Source organism: Hyposmocoma kahamanoa, unplaced genomic scaffold, assembly GCF_003589595.1.
Source record: "Hyposmocoma kahamanoa isolate Upper Pololo Valley unplaced genomic scaffold, ASM358959v1 76, whole genome shotgun sequence".
NCBI classification, from domain to species: Eukaryota; Metazoa; Arthropoda; class Insecta; order Lepidoptera; family Cosmopterigidae; genus Hyposmocoma; species Hyposmocoma kahamanoa.
Window position 1 is genome coordinate 8,951,810 of NW_020653900.1, and position 23,760 is coordinate 8,975,569.

Below are 23,760 nucleotides of genomic sequence, written 5' to 3' on the forward strand. Positions count from 1 at the left end.
TTTGGGAACAAACTGAAATCTTGTTGTTTTCTGCTACTACGGACAAACATTTGCTAAATACAGGACAATTTTATAAACATAACCTATATCAGCTTTGTAACCCCATCTCGTACAGGCTGTACTGAATTAGCTTTTTTGGTGCTATGATAATGAATCACAAGTATTGATACTCGTAGGTATCTTTAACGCACGTCGTCAAAAACACGGGGTCACAAAATACATAGGATGTCGCCATCCTTCTTTAGAAGTATGCTGACGCCATTCTTTGTTGCTTACAATACTTTTGGAAGAAACACAATTTTTTCAGTATAAGGTAAAAAGATATCTAGAAAACTTATACGAAAGCTTAGAAAACGATCGGTGTTGGTGCGTAATAACACTTCAACCATGTTAGAGCGATGCCACATGGACGTTGCGTCGACATTGCATTGTATTACATATAAATCAGAACGACTGTGGTGCTGCGGTGCGTAACTACATTGCGTTACATGAACTGATCTGGGAACAGTCCCATATCTTTTCTACACACTACACACAGTTGGTTATACAGGAAGGGCAGTATAACCTGTGCAAGCAAATCAGCACTGACTCCAGATCAGCCCGTTTGCACGGACTTCATCCGGTTCTCAAAAAGCTAGTGCCTTAGGTGAGCCGCCCCGGGTGCACGTACAGAACCCTCCCTATTTTCCAGATAAGTAAATAAATAAGATAAATAAATAAATAAATAAATAAGTACCGGAGCTGCAGGCAGGCCCGCATTGCCCACGGCACATTACGGTTGCCACCGCTAAGCCATTGACTCTAGGTTCACTAACAAATCTCTTCTCTTCTGGAAACAGGGCAATTCATCGCGGATCGTTCTTCATGGAAATGCGTACTACGGAAGCCCGTCAATTACTTCCCGATGCTTGGGGCTTCGTCTGCCCTGTGCACACACCCGACGGAGCGCCTTGCGGGCTGCTCAATCATCTTACCAGTTCTGCTCAGGTAAATTCTCCTGCTTAACTACACCCTAAGATCAGCTTTTCAGTGCGAGAGGGAATTTTAGTGGCAGTAGAGGGTAGCATAAGCAGTAATGTGCCCATTACTGCGTTTTGGGTTTTGAAGGGTAACAGTGCTGGTGGAATTACAGGCACATGGGATTTGGCGACTTATGTCTCAGGGTAACGCGGCAGCGGCATTGCTCCTCAGATGTGCATACTTGTTCATCCCGCCACTTGGTATAATAAAAAAAGAAGACTCCTTTTCAGCTAATCATAATTCTCCATAGATATTTCCCTTCCCTCGTCCCGCAAAACGCGATGTATGTGGCAATATGTAATGTGTGTTATATAGTACGTTTTATGAATTTAGTTTAAGAGTGTATTCTGTTGAATTTATACACCGTTTAGCTGCCTTGTGCACCATTAACTGCCCTTCTTCTATTACTCCGTAATAATTTGTAAGGTTGCCTGGAAGAGATCGCTGTCTAGCGATAAGACCGCTGATTGTACCTTTAACTATGTTTTGTATTGTCACTGGTTTTATTTTGTGTGCAATAAGGCTTATTCTATTCTATTATGTGATTCTTATGAGACTCGCCTGATTCAGCATAAACAATTGATAATGTCAAATTTCTCTTTGGGAAACATTTACGCTTTTATTTGCAATTGCAAAATAGTTTCACGAAGGTCAATTGGTAGTGCTTAACATTTTAATTGCAGGTCACCGAACCACCTGACGCGAAGCATCTGGAAAATTTACCATCTGTGCTTGAACGATGTGGTATGTAAACCTGAAACTTACATACATCTCTAAATTGTCTCGACTCATCGACTTATATCTTAAGAACATAAATTGAAAAACCCGATACAAAACAGTGTACTTCAAAGAGTCACCATTGTAAGCCAACTTCTCGTTAAGACCTTTAGAAGTTTCTAACATATGGCGCTGACGGCAAAGAAACCCTTTAAACCCAATATCTGTAAAAAAGACATAAAAATTCGTAAGATCGCTAACTCGATCTGTTAACTCAGTTGGTAAGAGCGATAGCCCCGGCATGGCAACAAACGCTGGTTAGAGCAAAGTCCGATCGTAGGAATTTTTCTTTGTGTTGTTCGATTTTTGTATCACTTGTTAGTAGCAGTAGAGCTCCTTGTGAAAGAGTTTGTCTAGGGAAGTACTGCCATCTTATCTATTATTCCGCCAAGTAGTAATACGAGCATTACTGCGTTCCGGTTTGGAAGGGTAAGGGTGCTGGTGAAATTATAGCCACATGGGACTTATCAACTTATGTCTCAATGTGTCGGGCGCAGTGGCAGTGTCTCATATCTTTGCGATTTAAAGCTCGTGAGTGACATTGCAACTGTTATGGACAGGCGTGTAGCTTACCATCACGCGCACGACTTGTTCATTCCGTCACTTGATATTATATTAAAAAAACTTAACTAACACAATATAGATATTTGTCCGAAATAAAGTAAATTATTATTATTATTATTGTTAAAGTATAGTAACTGGACTTTTGGCTTCTTAATAAATTTTTATACAAAGCAGGTAACGTCAGCTAAAGTTACCGTACTAAAGCTAGAATTCTAAAAACTAGTACTGTACTGCATATGACTGCATGTCTCTTTTTATTTGCCTCAGGAATGGAACCAATAAGTTCCGTCACCCACACCCCCCTCTCGCAGGACGAATACAACTACCCAGTGTTTATAGACGGACGACTTGTTGGGTATCTAGCTGCGGACACTGTCGATAAGTCTGCGGCTTACCTTAGGACGCTCAAGATCAAAGGAGAGGAAGTGCCTATTACAACAGAAATTGTCGTTATCCCTAAGAAACAGGTGAGTTCAGTTCAATGACAAATGACCGAGTTCTGGTTCAGTCATCGAGTATATAACCAGAAATAGAGACGAATAAGGGCCATATATTCATAGTAACACATTAGGCGATACAGCTCTTATAAATATCAACTCCCGTTTGCACTGAAATATAAACAGGCCAACTACTGACCTGTGTGTACGTCTCCAATATTCCAAAAAATATTCTGTATTTATTGTAATAAAGATAATATCTCTAACAATGCCGTGCTGTTCTATTCGGTGGTGTGGGAAAAACAGCAAAATATCTAATTACAAAAGTAACTGAATCAAATTTTATCGTAATTAAATGTTAAATATGTAATTTAGCGATTTTCGTCCATTATAGCAAAGCTCAAGTTAACTGATCGATAAGAAGTGAAACAGTTGACCCGTCAATTGTTTCGAACTCGGGCTAGCCAATCGGAGCGCAGTTGTCACAGTAATGATATGGCAGAATAGTTTTCAAACAAATTAAATGACATTTCGCCTCTATTTCTGGTTATTTATACTCGATGGTTTCAGTTATTGCTTAATAAATATTATTGATATTCCACTTTAAAAGTCGCGAGGATTATTTAGCCCCTTAACCGTGTAACATGATTCAGAGGTATCGCTTACTAGATATGTGTTTGAAGATTAAATAATTAAGATTTTTTGGAATTGTAATTAATAGGTTTTTAACCGACTTCAAAAAAATTGTTTTTTTTTTGTATGTATGTTATCGATTTTGATGATTCTTTTTTGTCTGAATGAGAGTGCCTCAGTAGTGGTCCCATTATATTTTAAGAAAATATTCCACCTCTAAGGGTGGGAAAGTAGGTAGTGAGTGACTTTTGAGGTCGGTTTTTTTAACACTCTGTAAGGAGATTATTGAATATGCAAGACAACAGTATCCATTTTGAAAATAACAACGTGTTTCCAATTATTGACAAAAATATCCCAAGTAAATATGAATAAATAATTTCAATTTAATTTATTATAAATTTCTCAAAAAGCTCTGTCCAAGAGATGAATGTACTTGAAATGCACTGAACTTAATTAAAGTTTAATTTGAACCGTGGTAGCCTAACGGTTTCACCTATTTTCATGCATATTGGTAATTTTTCATGAATTACAAAATTAAAACTTTAGACATTATACATTTTGAAAGAATAATCTTATTTGTTTATTAAACTTAACTAATGGCAAAATTTTTGGTCAACTCATTACAATTGACTTAGTTTATGTGTACATGACACAAAGAATTATTTACTGATATGTATAAAACCGAAAAAAAGACTGATTTTTAAATTAAGATTAGAGGGAGAAATTATCTAAAGGTCAACAAGCAAAAAAAAAGATAAATCGGAAAAAGCAAGATAAAATTAAAAATAACCAAAAAGGTTAAAAAAAGTTGCTGTGTTTTAAGAGTGTCCGTAATTAATAGACATCTAAAGCCGGATTTACATTTGTCTGACGTGTCGTGTCGTGTACGATATCGGATACACACAACATAAGCCGTCACGTCAAATTGCGACACAATAACACAAATCTAACAATATTAAATGTATGAAACAGATACCGTTCTGACGCGTCATGACATGACACGTCAGACAAATGTAAATCCGGCTTAACAACGTAACAATAACTTAAGATATACACAGTAACTTTAATTGTCACCGTTGCCGAACGGTTACCTGCTGCTAGGCTTCCACGCAGAGGTCCCGGGTTCGATTCCCGGGCTGGTGGAAATACTCGTATGACCTACATTTATTTTTATGGTGAGTTTGGGTGTAATTTGTGATTGTCTATGTGTATATCCATGACACCCGCGATACAGGGTTTCCCTAGGGCGGGCTTATAAGTGTGTGCTTTATATTATTATTATTCTCATCTAGCTTGTATCGTTACCAATAAACTTATTACACATTTATCTCTTCTAAATGAGGCGTACTATTGGCAACACGAACAATGGTATCTACAAAGAACCAATAGCGTCACCTTTTCAGGGTTCAAAATTACCTAGCTTACATTTAAATAAACTCACTGTATAATCGTTGATTAATAAATCATTTACAGATATGCGCTCAATACGCAGGCGTATTCCTATTCACGACAGAGGCGCGCATGATGCGACCAGTGATCAATCTATCTACGGGACAACTAGAGTTAATTGGGACAATGGAGCAGCTCTATCTAGATATAGCTGTTACCAATACTGAGATTTACAAAGGTATTAAAAATCAATTATTTCAAGTTTACAATGTTTTTGTTGAAAACGCTTACCAATATTCTTACCACGTTTATAAACGTTATTTTAATTAGCTCGAAATAAGTTTATCTTTTTACGCTTATACAACTATAGTATGACTCGTAATTAGGTATCCAAAATGTCATTGTTAAAGTGTGAATGCAGATGTGCTAAACCTTCTATTTTTAACAGAATTGGAAAAGGAGGTTGGTTCCTATTTTATACATTTTAATATCTATAACTAAATGTTAACAATAAACAAAAATTTAAAGACCAATTTCTTTTTTAATTCCAAGTGACGGGGCGAACAAGTCGTGCACCTGGTAGTAAGCGACACGCCTATCCATAACAGTTGCAGTGCTACTCAGAGCTTTAAATCGCAAAGATTTTTAACACTACCACTGCGCCCGTCACCGTGAGACATAAGTTCACAAGTCCCATGTGCCCGTAACTTCACCAGCACCCTTACCCTTCCAAACCAAAACCCAGTGAGAAAAAAGCACTAATGACATCTATGTCACGACAAAATGGCGGCACAAAAAATGTTTTTGGTCCCGATTATGTTAACAGTGTGATAAAATTATTTATGACCATAAACATACTCTTTTATAATAATTATTGCGTTAAACGAAATTAAGTAAAAACATATATTGCAAAATGTGAATTGTTCCAAGTTTTATCATATTACAGCTTGAAAAGAGAACAATCCAGTCTTTTCAGAAGGTTACAAAATTTGCCGACTACAACTTGTTTTAATTCGAGATGTTTCGTGAATCTAAGAGTGGTTACACACGGCGACTTTCAGCAGCCATGCAAACGTTTGTATCGCTACACTTGCGATTTATGAGCGACTGCATCGATGCAAACGCGCGACTACGTCGATGCAGTCGCTTATGTTGAATCATTATTTACGATAATATCTATAGATTTATGCACATTATTTTGTTTTGTTAATTGTAAATTTAAAAGTGAAATTAATAAATACTTTAAATAAGTAAATTAGTTAATTAATTTAAAACGTGCATCGCTATTTCGTCGCGTTTGTACCGCGTTTGCATCGCTACTGCATCGCGTTTGTATCGCTGCTAAAAGTCTCCGTGTGTAATCGCTCTAAGTATTTTAATGGTCGCTCTAAGTGTTTTCATATCTCACATCGCTTTACCTTTTTTGCTGTGCTTATTATTGTAGGTACTTTTGTGTTTTTTTTTTGAGATATTAACTTTTAACTTACTTTTACCATAAGTTATATTTGAAAATAAAAATATGAACAAATGTAATTGGCGCTAACTAGATTTACCTAAAAAATATTCAATGTAAATCTGTTGTTGTTCCGAATAAAATAAAATAAAAATAAAATGTTTCAGGTAAAACAACCCATCTGGAATTATCTAAATCTGCGTTCATGAGCAACCTTGCGCAATTAATTCCCATGCCTGATTGTAACCAGTCTCCTAGGTAAGGGCTCTTATGATATCCATAATATTTCAATACCAATGCCAACACGCCAAACAGGAAGCTACACTACTTGTCTTATTATACTATGGTAAATAAGACATTGTATAATCTCAGTACAGAGTACTAAAAAACCGACCTCGAAAGTTCGTGGAGTTACATCTTTTTGCTAAGTTTTGTTGAAATCGGTTACCGAAAAGTGCGCAAAACCGGATTCATCCCCTTGTTGGCCCGCTTAATTAACACATCATTTTCTTCAAATTTAAATGTGACCAATACTGAGGTACCCTCTTTCCAACAAAAAAAAAAAGAATCGTCAATATCGGTTCACAAAAGTTATCGCGTAAATAAGAAAAACAGTCGAATTGAGAACCTCTTCCTTTTTTGAAGTCGGTTAAAAATGACTTTTTTCTAATTTCAAATCCGATGCCGATCGTATTGTTATTTTGAGAATAACTAAAGCTGAGCATTTTAGGCGTTAAGTAAGGTGCAGCGAATTAATCCATCACATAGGCACAGTTTTGAGTGGTAATGTCGCGTGCCTTTGTATTTAACACCCGTGTATTTAATGATTTTGATGACTATTCTCAGAGTTGTTTCGAATGATTCCTCGTATTAGCATTATTGTCACTTGCTTTAACCCTTACACAAAAGCGAGGCTCAATTCCCTATCTAGAAAATATTCCCGTGTTTCCTGGTATTTGAAGGGCCATTTCCATTACTAATTATTTTTTAAGTAGGGTTGCTGGTAAGTATTTTACCATTATACGTTGAAAACTTGTGAATGTAGCAACATAGTTAATTAATTACTTAAAAAACAAGGTGATAAATATGAAAGAAAGAAAGAAAGTACATTTATTTGTTCACCACAAGTGACACCATAAAAGGAAAAAAGGGAAAAAAAATATAATCAAAACATTTAGACGTGAAACATAAATAAGTAATTACAAAACAAATACAAACAAAAAAAATTAAAAAGAAAAAATATTAATATTTTATCATACAACCTCAAACGGCTTTGGTTGATTCCGCATACCAGCGAAAGCGTTGAATGAATCACTTTAGCAAAAATATATAGAAAAAATTGAGGATATACGCCATACGATGTGAAAACACGATTTCTAAAGATTTTTACGATAGAAAAAAATAGAAACTTACCTGAAAATTTTACAAGAAAACCGAAGTATTCAATAGGTACTATAAATATAACAATTGTTTATATCAACTGAACTAAATAGAACACGTATACTTGGGGCGCACTGTAAGTTTTCGGAATGAATAAAAAAAAATACTATAAATGGTCAGAAATAAATTTATTTCTTAGGTTTTCGCGATTGTTATACATAGGAATGAAACTATTTTTCCGGATTTAAATCGCGTATATTTGTTTTTTCAAACAAACCGACGTTTCGAATGAGTCAACCGTGACCATGGGACCTGTAAAGGGCCCGAAACGTCGCTTTGTTTGAAAAAACAAATATACGCGATTTAAATCCGGAAAAATAGTTTCATTCCTAATAAATTTATTGTTTCTCAAAATATTCTCCGTTAGCGTTAATGCACTTTTTCATACGAATGAACCAATTTTGAAAACATTTATGCCACTCCTCCGTAACAATCGCTGAAACGCAGTTTGAAGCCGAGCGCAATACCGCAGAGCTGTTAATTTACACTTAAAGTCGTAGAAAATCATACTACGAAAATTTTCACGAGTTAAATCCATGGTGATGTAGACAACCAATTTCTAAAATGACGGCACAATGTAAAAGCAAGTGACAGTCAGATGAAACAAACTATATTCTACAAACCAAAGAGTTCCATTTTCAAATGTTGTAATTACTTTTTAAATATTGTTTATATAAGTGGCCAGTTCCGGAAACTTATAGTGCGCCCTATGTAGTATAAGATATACATTTTTCAAATGGCTTTAATTTCGTTGGTAAAAAAAGAAATTCTGAAATAAAGCCAGTGTCCCAGCCGCTCGACCCCAGCAAAATGAACCGTATTACAACGGGAAAAATATGAATTCGAGCTGAGGTAGTATCAAATCTTATGGATTAATGATAAAGTAAAATATCGCAAGAATGACAAGGGCTTATTTACAAAATACACGTGACATCTCCACTGAACTGGCCCCAAACGTTTGACTGCATCCATCGAGTATAACCAGAAATAGAGACAAGGGCCATACATTCCTGGTAACTCATCAGTGATACATCACTTATATATCGACTTATCCGAAGAACAGAGTCCAATGTGATTATACAACGAAAACGGGATAAATACATAATTTCGTTATTCAAAATAAGACCTAGCTCTAGGTGTTTTAAGAATTTTATGAATTATTTCGTTTCGGAAATATAAAATCCATCATCGGTCGATCTGATATCCACAGTTAAGAACAGCGAACGAAATGTACGATGTCCTGAGAATAAGCAGTCTTGCACATAGGTCTTTGTACTACGGATGAGTCGATATATCAACTCTCATTTGCACTGAAGGCCTACAACTGCCCTGTGTGTACGACTCCGTATATTCTAAAAATATTCTGCATTTATTGTAATAAAGATAATATCTCTAACAATGGCGTACTGTTTCATTCCGTGGTATGGGAAAAAACAGCAAAACATCTAATTACAAAACAAACAAAATCAAACTTCATCGGTAATGAAATATTAAATATGTAATTTTGCAATTTCTTTCCATTATAGCAAAGCTCAAATTAACTGGTCGATTTGAAGTGAAACAATTGACAACACCCGTCAATTGTTTCGAATTCGGGCTGGCCAATTGGAGCGTAGTTGTCACAGTAATGATTTGGCAGAATAGTTTTCAAACAAATTTAAAACACTTTCGTCTCTATTTCTGGTTATATACTCGATGATTGCATCTTAATCAACATGCTTTGTTTATTACAAACAAAGTCTACTTACTATCTTATTTCTAAACGTTATTCCAGAAACATGTACCAATGTCAAATGGGTAAACAAACGATGGGCACGCCGATCCAAACGTGGCGTACGAACGCCGAGACCAAGTTATACCGGTTACAGACGCCAGCCACGCCGTTATTCAGACCTACGCACTATGATAATATTGGTTTGGACGACTATCCTATGGGGACCAATGCTATTGTTGCTGTTATTTCTTATACGGTAAGTGAGACATGCTTTAATAAATAATAAAATCCTAGCTTGAAAGAAATGCCGGGTTCTGGCGCACTGCACTACCAATGTAAGAAGATCTCACTGTCATATGGTGGTGTGTGAGGGGAGAGTTGAGATTATGTCGGCTTGTGAAAAACCGTGTTTTGAAGGCCGTATGGTTTCAAGTTAATTGGTTGTTTGGTAGGTTTCTCAGCTCATCGTATACCAGCTGATACTAAATCCAAAGAACGTTGCTCTGATAGTCATTGTATAGGGAATTCGTTCATTGATATGGTTGCCTGACACATTAACACGTTTAGATTTTTTTTCTTTTCAGGGCTACGACATGGAAGACGCGATGATAATAAACAAATCCTCTTACGATCGCGGATTTGCTGCCGGCTCGGTTTATAAAGCGGATTTCATAGAACTGAAACACGCGTCTTCGTACTTTTGTAGAGACAATTCGAAGGCAGAATTAAGTCGGTACATCGATGACGATGGATTGCCCTCTGTAGGCGCTAGGATACAACCAGAAGATCCTTTTTATTGGTAAGATCAGTTTGATTTTGAAGTAAAATTTCATATAACTGTATAGTAATTTAAAATTTGTCAAGAACAGGTTCGGTGTTAATTTAAAGAATTTTTTTTTTATTATGATACCAAGTGGCAGGACGAACAAGTCATGCGCCTGGTGGTAAGCGACACGCCTATCCATAACAGTTGCAGTGCCATTCAGAGCTTTAAATCACAAAGATCTTATGGACACTGCCACTGCGCCCGTCACCCTGAGATAAGTTATAAGTTGACAAGTCCCACGTGCCTGTAATTTCACCAACACTCTTACCCTTCCTAACCGGAACGCAGTAACGCTCACTTTACTGCTTGACGGCAGACATTGGTAAAGTGGCAGTACTTCGCTGGGCGAACTCTTTCACAAGGAGCTCTACTGCTTGCTATATGTGTAGACATAACACCACAGCTTTCCACTTGCTACGGTCTTGGTTTTTTGTATTGTACTTGGAGGGGCCATGACTTATCTCGTGAAGGCACCTTGCACATCCAGCATTGAGTTTATTATAATAAATATCACGGTTTTGTTTTTGACTCACAACAATGTCTATACTTTTGGTATTGCGAATATGATTTTAAGCGGGTTTTAATTGTATTGAAAGAGTTTTTATGGATTATTTTAAATATCACTCGCGTACACTGGTTGTCTTAAGTTTTTAAACTCGTGACTCGTCTTTTGAGGTAGCGGGGAGCGGGTGAAAGGGAGGATAGTGTTGCCAGAAATAAAATGAATGCGTTGAGTTGTTAAGTTTAGTTGACGTGTCGCTTACTACCAGGCGCACGACTTGTTCGTCCCGTTACTTGGTACTATAAAAAAAATGAAACAAATAACGTCGTTTTCGCTCTTATTACATTGATATAAAGCTTTTTCTCGGTTTAATGCGATTCCGTGTCTATAAGTGCTTCCAAAATAAACATAATTACATAATTTATTGAGATTTTTTTTTGTGAAGTAACTGCACAGTTTTGTTACGATGACGGATACAAAGTTAAAACACACAGACAAATTTTGTCGACCCGGTGGAACCGAAACCTACATCCACGCTGCATCGTAGCATTGCTCTTTACCAACTAAGTTACCGAGCAGTCGAAATTCTCTTATGTGTTTTTGTTACCTTCGACCTGTTTCGTCGCGTATGTGTATAACCAGAAATAGAGACGAAATAAGGGCCATCCATCCCTGGCAACTCATCAGGCAATTGGGCCTTATATCACTTTTAAATATCAACTCTCGTTTGCACTGAAATTACAAATTAGAAAACTGAAATAGTACAGCGCCGACAGCGACCTATGTGTACGTCTCCGTATATTCCAACAATATCCTGTATTTATTCTAATAAAGATAATATCTCTAATTATGGGGGGCTGTTCCATTCGGTGGTGTGGAAAAAACAGCAAAACATCCAATTACAAAACAAACGGTAACACGTTTCATCGGTAATTAAATATGTAATTTTTCAATTAACGTCCATTATAGCAACGCTCAAGTTAAACTGGTCGATTTGAAATGAAACAATTGACGACACCCGTCAATTGTTTCGAATTCGGGCTGGCCAATCGGAACGCAGTAATGATTTGGCAGAGTAGTTTTCAAACAAATGAAATGACATTTCGTTTCTATTCTAGTTATATACTCGATGATCTTTGTACAGACTTTCGACAATCGTCACCGCTAGTGACATCTAGTGAGAGACATTTGAATAACCTCACCGCGGTCGATACCTTTACAGGTATGACAACTGATGCAGATGTCGATTTTCGACAAATATATTTATTAAGATTTTTCGAGAAATAACTCTACTAGTTTTGTTATGCTAATGAATACAAAGATCGAACACAGAAATATTTCGTCGATCCGGTGGGACTTGAGCCCACGTCGATGCTTTTAAACTACATAATGTTAAAACATATCGCCTTGTAACAATCGATAAACTATTATTCAAATTAGCTTTCGAGCCCGTCTTTAAACGGGTCAGATGTTCAGGCAGATGATAATGACGATCACGTATTTCAGCTACTACGATGGCGAGAAGAGTCAGTTTGTTGTTAATCGATTCCACGGGAAAGAAGAGGTATTTGTGGACAGCGTCAGGTTGTGTGGAGACTTTTCTACGAGAGTGCCGAAGAAGGCTTGCGTCATGCTGAGAATACAGGTATATAACACACAAAAACTAACATACTTGACAGCAAATTAACATAGCCATGGGTTATTTCTCTTCTTATCGTATCGATGGCATACACCAGTTTCCCAACGTGGTCCCTACCGTAGGACTTGGGCGCAGAAGAGTCCTACGGTAAGGGCCTCGGAAGCAAGGGGTGTACTGCATTTGAAAACAAAACCTGAATTATCTATATAAACTACTCTACATACATACATAATTTTTCCTTGTGATTTTTTTGTGATGAGCGTTGAAACTTTTTTATCATGCCAAAGTGGGCGGTGAGCCAAAAAGTTTGAGAACCTATGGCATACACTATACTATTGTGGCCCAGAACTCATGCTCACCGGCCGCGTCGCTAGTAGCCGCCATTAAATCCTCAAGTGGATAGGTCTTAGGGCACGCAAGGTACGATGTGAGGTGGGCCATCGTTTCAATCACACCGTACGAACAATCCGGGTCCGGTACTGTCAAATAACTAATACTCGACCAAATTAAAAGAAGCACGATGCGACTGAAGGGTCATACTTGATGCCGTTTTTTAATTTGGTCGAGTCTATCTATACTTCTGACCGTGTTCGGTCATGGCAACGACTTCTAGTAAATAGCGGAGGGTGGGTTATTACGTCACTTTTCGCGTCGACTTCAGCTTTACCCCGCTCTTCTCTCAACTCGTGAACTTGCCTCTTCACAATCCCTTGCCATTCAGTGCACAGTGCTGCCAAATCTTTCCATTGAGATGGCTAGACGTTGCATCTTGTCATATGTCGCTTCTGAACATCTTAATACCCGAGGATTTGACCACCAGGCTTCAGTCTACCCTCCTCAAGTTCAGAGTAGAAGATGCGCTTCGCCAGTTTTATATTACATAAGTGACAGTAATTGTTTCGGTCGGACGTACATTGGAGAACGCGAGTAGATCCCCAGGTTAGAACAGGTTTCCAGGTTAGGTTTTAGTAGCAGTAGAGCTCCTTATGTAGAGTTCGTCCAGAACCTACCTACCTTACCTATTTCTGCCGCCAAGCAGTAATGTGATTATTACTGCGTTCTGGTTTGGAGGGGTAAGAGTGTTGGTGAAACTACAGGCACATGGAACTTTGGAACTTGTCGACTTATGTCTCAGGGTGTCGGACACAGTGGCAGTGCCCTAAGATCTTTGCGATTTAAAACTCTGAGTGGCACTGTAACGGTTATGGATAGTCGTGTCGCTTACCAACAGGCGCACGATTTGTTCGTCTCGTCAGGTATTATTTAAAAAAGAAAACTATCCGAAAATCCCCACTTGTAGAAGTTGCCCTGACTCCGGCCAATCTGAGTTCGAAGCCTATTTAAAGACTTCCGGATCGGCCGTGGCCATCCGGGAGGAAGACTCAGAAGGCGGGACAAAGGTGGACGTTACTTTAACGCGTCAAAGATTGCATCTTGCCTGAGCTGGTTCAATGTTCAGAAGATAGTTCATAGATCAGAAGACATTGTGAATTAAAAAGAAATTGTAAAGTGGTCAATGGCAATGGTGCCAGACAACCACCCCTATTACCTGGTCTTAAACTAGGGAATTCCTGGCACCATGAATGCCAGAGTAGCGGAATTCAGTCCGGGTCACTACCCAGAACACCCAGACTATCAATTTAGAAAAGTTCCATTCTCAATAGACCTACAGGCAATCAAACCCGGGCCCTCTTTATCTAGCGTCCACAATGCCGCTAGGCCACCGAGGTCGTCGTTAGTAAATTTATTTTGGAAAAATATTTTTTGTATGAAACACTTAATAAATAATCTCTACTGAGAGAGTACTATATAAACCGACCTCAAAAGTTCGTGGAATTACATCTATTTGCCAAGTTTTATGGAAATCGGTTACTGGATAGTGCGTGAAACCGGATTCATCCCCTAGTTTGCCACTCTTAGAGCTGGAATATTTTCTTCAAATATAAATGGTACCAATACTGAAGTAACCTTTATCCAGCAAACAAAGAATCATCAAAATCGGTTAACAAATAATAGACATTTACCGGAGTTATCGCGTAACATACATAAAAATACAGTCGAATGAGAAGAACCTCCTCCTTTTTTTGAAGTCGGTTTAGAAAAAGTTGTTACAAGCTGAAACACATTAAAATTCTACTTACAAATGAAGCATTAGGATTGATCATTTTACATTAGTAGTTTAGTAGATGTAGTAACAATGTCATACAATTATTGTATGTATACAAATATTTAATGGTGCTTTCTCTTCCAGCGTAACCCAACAGTAGGTGACAAGTTCGCATCCCGCGCTGGTCAAAAGGGAATTTGCTCCCAGAAGTGGGCAGCGGAGGACCTCCCGTTCACGGAATCTGGTCTCATCCCGGATATTCTGTTCAATCCCCACGGCTTCCCCTCCCGTATGACTATCGCCATGATGATCGAGTGCATGGCCGGAAAGGCAGCCAGCTTACATGGACATGTGAGTATGATCTACTGGGAACACATATATCTTTTTTCACAGGTGTTACAATATTTTTTCCCGTAATAAAATGTGTTGCTACGATGACAGGTTTGTTTAGAAAGGAAACAAAACGCTTAATTGTTTTTATTTTTCTTACTAACCTTTTCAGTTAGAAACTATCAGATCGAAGGGATTTTTATTTGCGTTAGATTTTGTATTAATAATTATAATAGTCTAGTTAAATAATTTCACAAACAATAAATGAATATCATGATAGTAAAACATCATGATATCTAATAAAATCAATATTAGAATTAATACAGCGACATCTCACGCCAGTCATGGCTGCCATACAAACTTTTTTGGCGACAGATAAAGATTTTTTTAAATGAAATGGCCTTGCTCTTGACCACTACCTAGCTCTGGAGCAAAGATAGGATGTACGATGGAACGAGCTTGACCAGAAGATGCCTATTCAGTCGCACCTTAAAGATATCCGGGTTGTATGAATTCGGAAATACAGACGCAGACAGGGAATTCCTGGGCTGTGTGCATAATAAAAGATGATGAAAAGCGCATAGTTCGCCTGAAGGGAATATCGACCAAGTAAGGATGATATCCCGCCGTACGTCTGGATCTCTGGTAAAAGGGGGCGGGCGGGATGAGCTGATGGAGCTCATGGGCACACTTTACTCTAATTTGGCATCGCCTCAATAATAATTTGGAGTAAAATTGGGGAATTTTACTCCAAATTATCGTACATGGTTTGTGAACTGTTAATGGGTTTTAAATAAATAAATAAATAAATACATAACTACCTCCGTGGCCGAACGGTTACCATGCCGGACTGCCACACAGGGGTCCCGGGCTCGATTCCCAGGCCGGGAGCAATATTTGTATGCCCTACATTTATTTATCTCGTGAGTTTGGGTGTAATTTGTGGTAGTCTATGTGTGTGTCCATCTCACCCGCGATACAGGGTTTTCCTAGTGCGGGGCTATGAGTGTGTCAAGAAAAAAGAATCAACTTTGAATTTATTTGTTTTCATTAATTTACACATTTTGTATACAAAAACAGGTCCACGATGCAACTCCTTTCCGTTTCAACGAGAAGGATACAGCTATCAACTATTTCGGCCGATTACTCGAAGCGGGAGGGTACAATTACTACGGCACAGAGCGAATGTACAGTGGAGTAGACGGAAGGGAAATGACGGCGGATATCTTCTTTGGTGTTATTCATTACCAGAGGCTGAGGCATATGGTCTCTGACAAGTGGCAGGTACGTTGGACTGAAATACAAATTAATAACAATACAAAAGTACCAAATAGGTGAGACTATGACTCCAGTACAGAGGGCCATACCTATTTCTGCTGCCAAACTGTAAGAATTGCTGTGTTCTGGTTTAGAACACAATTCTTGATCCTGATGAATTTGTTAGCTTTACGCGATATTATGATATGTATTTAGAAGAAAATTTTTGGGTAATTAATTCTAAATATTTATTATAATAAATGTTATAAATTAATTATAAATATTAAAAAGAAATATTATTGTGAGTCAAGGTCCATGTTACATTATCAAGCAAAGAAAGTAGTTTGGAGAGTTTTCTAAATTATTTCAAACATTAAGATCGCTTCAACTATTCTATACTTATACAGAGAATGAAAAGATAACCATATGTCAGGCTTATTCTGTATTTCTGTCTTTTTTACTATACCACGCTTACTATACACTCTTGTGAGTGTATCACCGCAACAAAACAAAACACAAACTAGTTTGAACACGTGTGTGACGCCCCGCTCGAAACCCACTGCTAGGGATGCACGATTTTTTGTTTTGGATCGTAATGGATCGATAGGCTTCTGAATCGATCTCATAAAAATCGTTTCAAAATTAATTTCGATTAAAAAACTTTTGACAGCTTTTTTGGCTTCAGTCGGTTACGACTTTCATTTATAGTGATACTAGCCAATGAGAAAAGACGTTTAGATTACACAGAAGTAGCGACAATCACCAAATATTGTAAGACTCACTTAGATATTACCAAACTGGTTTTCATTTCATTAAAAAACAGGGGTTCAGAAAAAATTGTTTTGTTTAAATTATGAGTATGATCTAGACGACTCGTTTCGCCCTAATGTTGAATCGATTTACTTAAAATTCGCATTGAAATGAATCAATTCAAAAAATCACTAGATCGTATACACTTGAATCGATTTGCATAAAAATCGAATCGTAATGTGCAACCCTACCCGCTGCTGGTCCCGCGCCTCTCGGCCTGCACTCAGGACACCACTACGCGTATGCACGTGTTGAACATGAACGACACACGCCCCGCCGGACGCTCGATAGAGCGGGCACTATTATTATTTATTTATTTATAAAGCATTGGCTTCAGAGCCATCAGCTCAATGATAACAAATAATCAAGAAACGTACAACGTAATACACATAAACTAAAAATTAATTCGTGTAAAAAATGACTATTAAAACCCGCCATTTTGTGTCGTACCAAAAAAAGCGCGGGCACTCAGGCCGTACACTGTTTTATTGCCTGTAGGTTCGAACAACCGGCGCAGTAGACGCGCTAACCCGCCAGCCCGTGAAGGGGCGACGCCGCGGCGGCGGTGTCCGTCTGGGAGAGATGGAGCGCGATGCGCTTATCTCGCACGGAGCCGCCTTCCTGCTGCAGGATAGGCTGTTCCATTGCTCGGATAAGAGCGAGGTCGGTACACTTTTGCACAAACTAGTTAACTGACTTTAAAAAAAGGAGGAGGTTCTCAAGTCGACTGTATTTTGTTTGTATGTATGATACGCGACTTGTGAACCGATTTTGACGATTCTTTTTTGTTGGAAAGAGGGTACCTGGTCCCATTTAAATTTGAAGAAAATATTCCACCTCTAAGGGTGGTTAAATTTGAAGAAAATATTCCACCTCTAAGGGTGGCCAACTAGGAGATGACTCCGGTTTCGCTCATATTCCGTTAACCGATTCCAATAAAACTTGGCGAATGGATCTAATTCCACGAACTTTTGTTGTGCGAGGTGTTTTTTGTAGTACTCTATACTGAGATTATCTTCTCGTAAGGTTCGGTATAACTGTTGATCCGAGTTTGTGTGAAAAATCGAATTAAAGGCGAGTCACATAGATCTATGCTAGATCAAATGGTTTAGGTATTTACTGTTAAATATTGGTCTTATAATATGCAATACACCTAAGGAAATCGTCTATAGAATGTGCTAGTTTATTACATGATGGTTGTACTTCATCCGATCTTATAAAACCCTGAAAACAGGCTGAAATAAAATCTCAACGATTATTTAATAATAAAATATCTAACTTTGTATATAATTTTTACACGGCGATATTTCTCTTTAAGTACCGCAGAGAACCTGCTAAATTCTGATTTTCAACTGAAGTCCTATTAATTAATAATCATCCTCTCGTGTAACACATAGCACATTCTTTAAACAATATCCTTTGGTGTATCGTATATTTTTTGTAAGACCGTTATTTAAAAGCATCCACTATATTATAACCAGAAATAGAGACGAAATGTCATTTAATTAGTACGAAAACTATTCTGCCAAATCATTACGGTGGTGACAACTGCGCTCCGATTAGCTAGCCCGAATTCGATACAACTGACGGGTGTCGTCAATTGTTTCACTTCAAACATACCAGTTTAACTTGAGCTTTGCTATAATGGACGAAAATTGAAAAATTACGTATTTAATATTTAATTACCCATGAAATGTGCTTCCGTTTGTTTTGTATTTATTTATTTATTTATTTATTTATTTATTAGGCACACCAACAGTTACTACAATAATTCTAGAGTAAGTAATACATTTCACAAACTAATCTAATTGCGTAACCATTTATAGGCGAGCATCTCAAGCAAAAATAAACATGTGTGTATAAATTAAAAGGAAAAAGAAGAGGAAACAAAAAATAACAAAAACAATTTTAAGACCACGAAACTAACTTAAAAAGATATATATATTTTTAAGCAGAATACAAAACGCAACAAATACTTAACCATGTTATCTGGTCGAACCAAGAAAAGTAAGAATTTTGTTTCTAAAACCTAGCCGCGAGTCAATAAACATGTTTGGAGCAGTCATTATATAGATTAGACATGCGAGCTACAGGGGAGTTACAAGCCAGTACCGTTCTACGACGAGGCGGGTGAAAAAGCCTTACATGAGATCTCGGAAGTCTGGCAGGCATCTTAAAATTTAAATTAGCAAGCAATAGTGGGCAGTCAATCTTATATAGGAAAACCATATCTAAAAGTTCTCTGCGCTTCGAGAGAGACGTTATTTTGAAATGCGCAAGTCTCCTGTTGTACGATTTAAATTTTTTTGCAAGACCCACAGAGAATGACATGTGCCATAAAAAGCGCTTTTGCACCCGTTCTAAATGTAAAGAGTTAACAGCATAGTGGGGTCGCCAAACCACGCTTCCATATTCTAGTATACTCCTAACTAAGCCGTTGTAAATAAGTATTTTCGCTCGAATGCTGCGAAAGATTTTACTGTTTCTTAATACGAAGCATCCTGGACGCTTTATTAACAGTTGAATCAATATGCGGTTTAAAAGTAAGCTTTTTATCAATTATCACGCACAGTCCATTTCAGTTAAAAAAGTTCCTTCCAAAGTTTAAGCTGATGGGAAAACATGCCATTAGACTTGCACCAAAAGCTTAACTTACCAAGGTCACTTTGTAGTAAAGGAATATCATTTACTGAATCTTAACTAACTTAAGATCATCAGCATATAATAATGTGTTGAGAATTTAAAAATATCAGGGATGTCATTTACAAATATATTAAAAAGAATAGAAGAAGATACCAAGATGGGAGCCCTGAGGAACTCCAGAGGTTGTATGTCAGAGGAGAATCCATATACCACCGCGTAATATTTTTGTAATTAGATATTTTGCTGTTTTTCCCACATCACCGAATGGAACGGGCCCCATTGTTAGATATTATATTTATTATAATAAATACAGAATACTTTTGGAATATACGAACACGTACACACAAGTCAGTTGTTGGCGCTGTATTATTTCAGCTTTCTAATTTGCGATTTCAGCGCAAACGCCAGTTGATGTTTAAAGTGATATGAGGCTAGTGATACGAGTAATAAGTCTAATCCCTGGCAGGATGGATGGCCCTTATTTCGTCTCTATTTCTGGCTATATACTCGATGTTTAATAGTAAACACCTAAACCATTAGATCTAGTAAAACAGTATTTCCCGCTTCTCCTCAAGTGAATCGCCTTAAATTGAGACGTCAATTGAGACTTCTTTTTTTAAAAAACTTAAATTTTGTTTAACTGGTATAAATAATGGTTAAAATATAAAAAGGGATACGTGTGTTTTTTTTTTTATTACCGTGTGCAAAGGCCACTTCTCTCGACTTCCACAGTTCCCGGATTGGCGCATGATATTTAAAATACAAAAATGAATTAATTTCAAAGGATTCCACAGGCAATAATCTGCACGAAATGCGGTACGCTGCTCGGCCCGATCACAGGCAAGACGGAAGGCATAACGGAGACGTGTCGGCTCTGCCGCGAAGGCGACCTCGTCTGCATCGCCATCCCGTACATATTTAAGTTCTTTGTGACGCAGCTCGCTGCAGTCAACATAAATGTTAAGATCAATTGTTCGCAGAAGGAGATCTCTTGTTAAAGTTTATGTTGTAATTACTAAGAATAAATTGTAGGTATATATAGGTATATGTATTTCCTTGATGCATTATAAATTGTGGTTGTGATTCTGATGTTGTCTTAAATGTACTCTAAGAGCAACGCACCCGTCCGACCGACCTCTGAGCATCGCGGGGCATTTCTCTCTGCGTCTTAAGAGCATTGAAATTTATGCCTTATTTCAACGGTAATAGCTGAAAATATTACATCACTGCCTTGCGGTCAGCCTATTTGCGCTGGCCCTAAGGCTTGTAGCAGCTGTACCATATCATACTCGACTACAGCTCTCGTTTGGTACTATAGTATAAATCAGAAGTAGATCGACCCCTCCTACGTAAAGTATCGTATGTCGAAATTGCCAAGTTTACAAGGGAGCGTTTTAAAGTTCTGCATTCACTGAAATGAGCATAACACGTGACTTTAGCATTTCTCAGTTTCATTCGGCAAAACTCGTCACTCACATTCAGTGTTATAACACAGGTTAGATGATCTATTAGATAATCACCTTTCAGTGAATTCAGATCTTTGAAACGCTCCCCTGTAAACTTGGCAATTTTGACATATGATACTTTACATAGGAGAGGTCAAGATGTCCAAAATAATTATAAAAACGCACTACAGAGACAAGAAAACATCCTTAGTTCGAGAAACGAAACACGAATGATATCAATGACAACAAAATGGCGGCACAAAAAATGTTCGTGATCCCGATTGTGTTACCAGTGCCATAAAATTATTGACGATCTTAAAAATAGGCGTTTATTATAATTACTGTATTAAACGAAATAACGCATGAAATACATATTTCAAAATATATATTTCAAAATGTGAATTGTTGTTCCGATTGTAATCGACAGAAATAGAAAACTACCATTTAAAATGCATTTTTTGCCCGGTTATCCCCTTTGTTTACATTTTGGACATGGATCATTAAATGTGCTGAAGCATACTTACAGATACAAACTGTATACAGTTACATTATAGTAAAAAACAATGGCCAATCACTATCAAATTTATTTGTGCCGTTAGTAACAAGCTGAGGTAACTATGTATACTTTAAATAATTTATAACATTCAGGCGTTACTTTAAGGAAATCCATGTTAATAAAAAAAGGACGTAAATTACTGCTGTTTCCGTTTGTAACTGCATGTAAAAAGTATTCAACTTCAACAACAATCACTCAATCAAATGGTTTTAATACAATTGTAATACATACATACAAATGTAATACATTACTAAAATACTTAATGCTTGGCTACTTAACAAAGAATGTTATATTTTTAAAAGAATAAACACTCAAGATAGATATTAAATAGATAGATACAAATGACGTTATAAAACAATTTCGTTAACATACTGCACTCAAAATTTATTCTCGGAAGCAACTTCATGCAGATAAGCATACACCTACACCCCGCAGTGGGTGAACTCAAGCTATGGATCATGATGAAATTCGTATTCAAATTAAATTTGGACCAAGTATACGAAAATTGCGAACCTGTCGAAATTTTCGTATACTTTAAAAAAATAAAAACAAGTTATTAAAACAGAAAGATCGATAAAAGGAATCTTCTAAAATTCACATTTATTTTACGTCACAAAGTTAATATAACAATATTCATGTGAATAACGGCGGTGTACAAATGTACATATCATGAAACGCAACTTTCGTCCACTTGATCACGAACACAAAATTTTGACGAAAAAAGCTATTTACATAATTTGGTTCAGAATTTAATATTCTGTTTAATGATCAATGGTCGGAATAAGGTGTTCCAAATAAGTAAGGACTGACATAGAATGATTAAAACCACCAAATATGTTAGTTAATTAACTTTTTCGAATTTCAGATTAGATGTTAATAGTTTTAATGCATCGTAGGTAGAGATGTGTAAATAATGCGAGTAATATTATAATTGTGATATCACGTGACAGCGTAATGTGAGATCACATATCATTTTGGAAAATGAAGCATCACTCATAACATCACCCGACACTATACCGAATATATTACATTTTATTTAATAATTATTGAAGTACGATATTATTCATTTCCGTTACAATAATTATAAAGGCTACGTAAATACTTCTAACAGTGAATAATCTAAAATTTAACCATATTTGTTATTGTAAAGCCTAGATAGTTTATGAACGCATCCTAATTAGACAATAAAGGTAACTTTGAGAAAGCGCAAACAAAATTAAATCAGCCAATTTACTGTTAGTTATGTACCTTTTAACAGTTAGAAATTTTGATTAAAAAAAAATAAAAATGTAGCAAAAATGTAATGAAACGTAATTTTCGACTCAAGGTCCCTAGCAACACTGGAGTGATGTACGATGCCAAGGTATTGCTTATAACACATCTCATTTTTAGTCTGTAATATTGTGGATAATAGTGATATCACAGTGAAATATTACTTTTACAGGAATGTAATGTGATATTGTAATCATATGGTTGCGGCATTCTTTATGGGAGACCTATGTTTACCAGTGGATGTCTTTCGGCTGAAATGATGACGATGATGAATGTGATATTACATTATACGTTTAATATAATCCTACTTGCATTTTGAGCAAGCATATGTATTTTCTGTTATTTATTTATTTTTAAGTATTTTGTTTATTTATTACTATCATTTGGATATCTGTTTTACACTATTTTTATTATTCTTCTTCGTTTTTCATTTGTGTGCAATATATGTTTTAAATACGTATTCTGTTGCGCCCTCAATTAATTACTATCTCACAGTGTTTCCCGTCACCCGAAGGTTGCCTGGAAGAGATTGCTATATAGCAATAAGGCCACCTGTTGTACCTGTCTTTTTATTTTTTGTATAATTTTGTATTTGTCCCAGTGAGCAATAAAGAATATTTGTATTGTATTACTTTCCAGGCACTGTTTTGCGCATGTCTAATTGTAGGATAGTAAAAGTATCATCTACAATATCCCTAATCGTTAAAACATTGATTGTAGCTTATTTAAAAATCTTTACGTAGGTGAAAAGTTACGAATCTACTGCAATTTTTACATTCCCAGGTGAGTAGTTTTAGCAATGCAGTACTATTTCCGGCAATCAAGAATTATAAGTAATTAATTGATATTTTTAACACCCTATACCGGTAGTTTTAGCAATGCAGTACTATTTCCGGCAATCAAGAATTATAAGTAATTAATTGATATTTTTAACACCCTATACCGG

At 36.9% G+C, this 23,760-nt stretch overlaps 1 protein-coding gene across 1 annotated transcript in view; it reads left to right on the forward strand.

The window, feature by feature from the left end:
• The window catches only part of LOC113232368 (DNA-directed RNA polymerase I subunit RPA2), a 33,837-nt gene extending 13,002 nt beyond the window's left edge, over positions 1 to 20,835 (forward strand). Inside the window, exons 9-20 of the mRNA XM_026467050.1 lie at positions 840 to 987; positions 1,704 to 1,764; positions 2,629 to 2,828; positions 4,905 to 5,058; positions 6,441 to 6,531; positions 9,488 to 9,683; positions 10,012 to 10,226; positions 12,262 to 12,400; positions 14,646 to 14,852; positions 15,912 to 16,115; positions 17,397 to 17,561; positions 20,336 to 20,835. Coding sequence (XP_026322835.1) covers positions 840 to 987; positions 1,704 to 1,764; positions 2,629 to 2,828; positions 4,905 to 5,058; positions 6,441 to 6,531; positions 9,488 to 9,683; positions 10,012 to 10,226; positions 12,262 to 12,400; positions 14,646 to 14,852; positions 15,912 to 16,115; positions 17,397 to 17,561; positions 20,336 to 20,539 — 1,984 coding nt within the window. The 3' untranslated portion in view covers positions 20,540 to 20,835. The remainder of the gene's footprint in view (positions 1 to 839; positions 988 to 1,703; positions 1,765 to 2,628; positions 2,829 to 4,904; positions 5,059 to 6,440; positions 6,532 to 9,487; positions 9,684 to 10,011; positions 10,227 to 12,261; positions 12,401 to 14,645; positions 14,853 to 15,911; positions 16,116 to 17,396; positions 17,562 to 20,335) is intronic.
• The last annotated feature ends 2,925 nt before the right edge of the window (positions 20,836 to 23,760 follow it).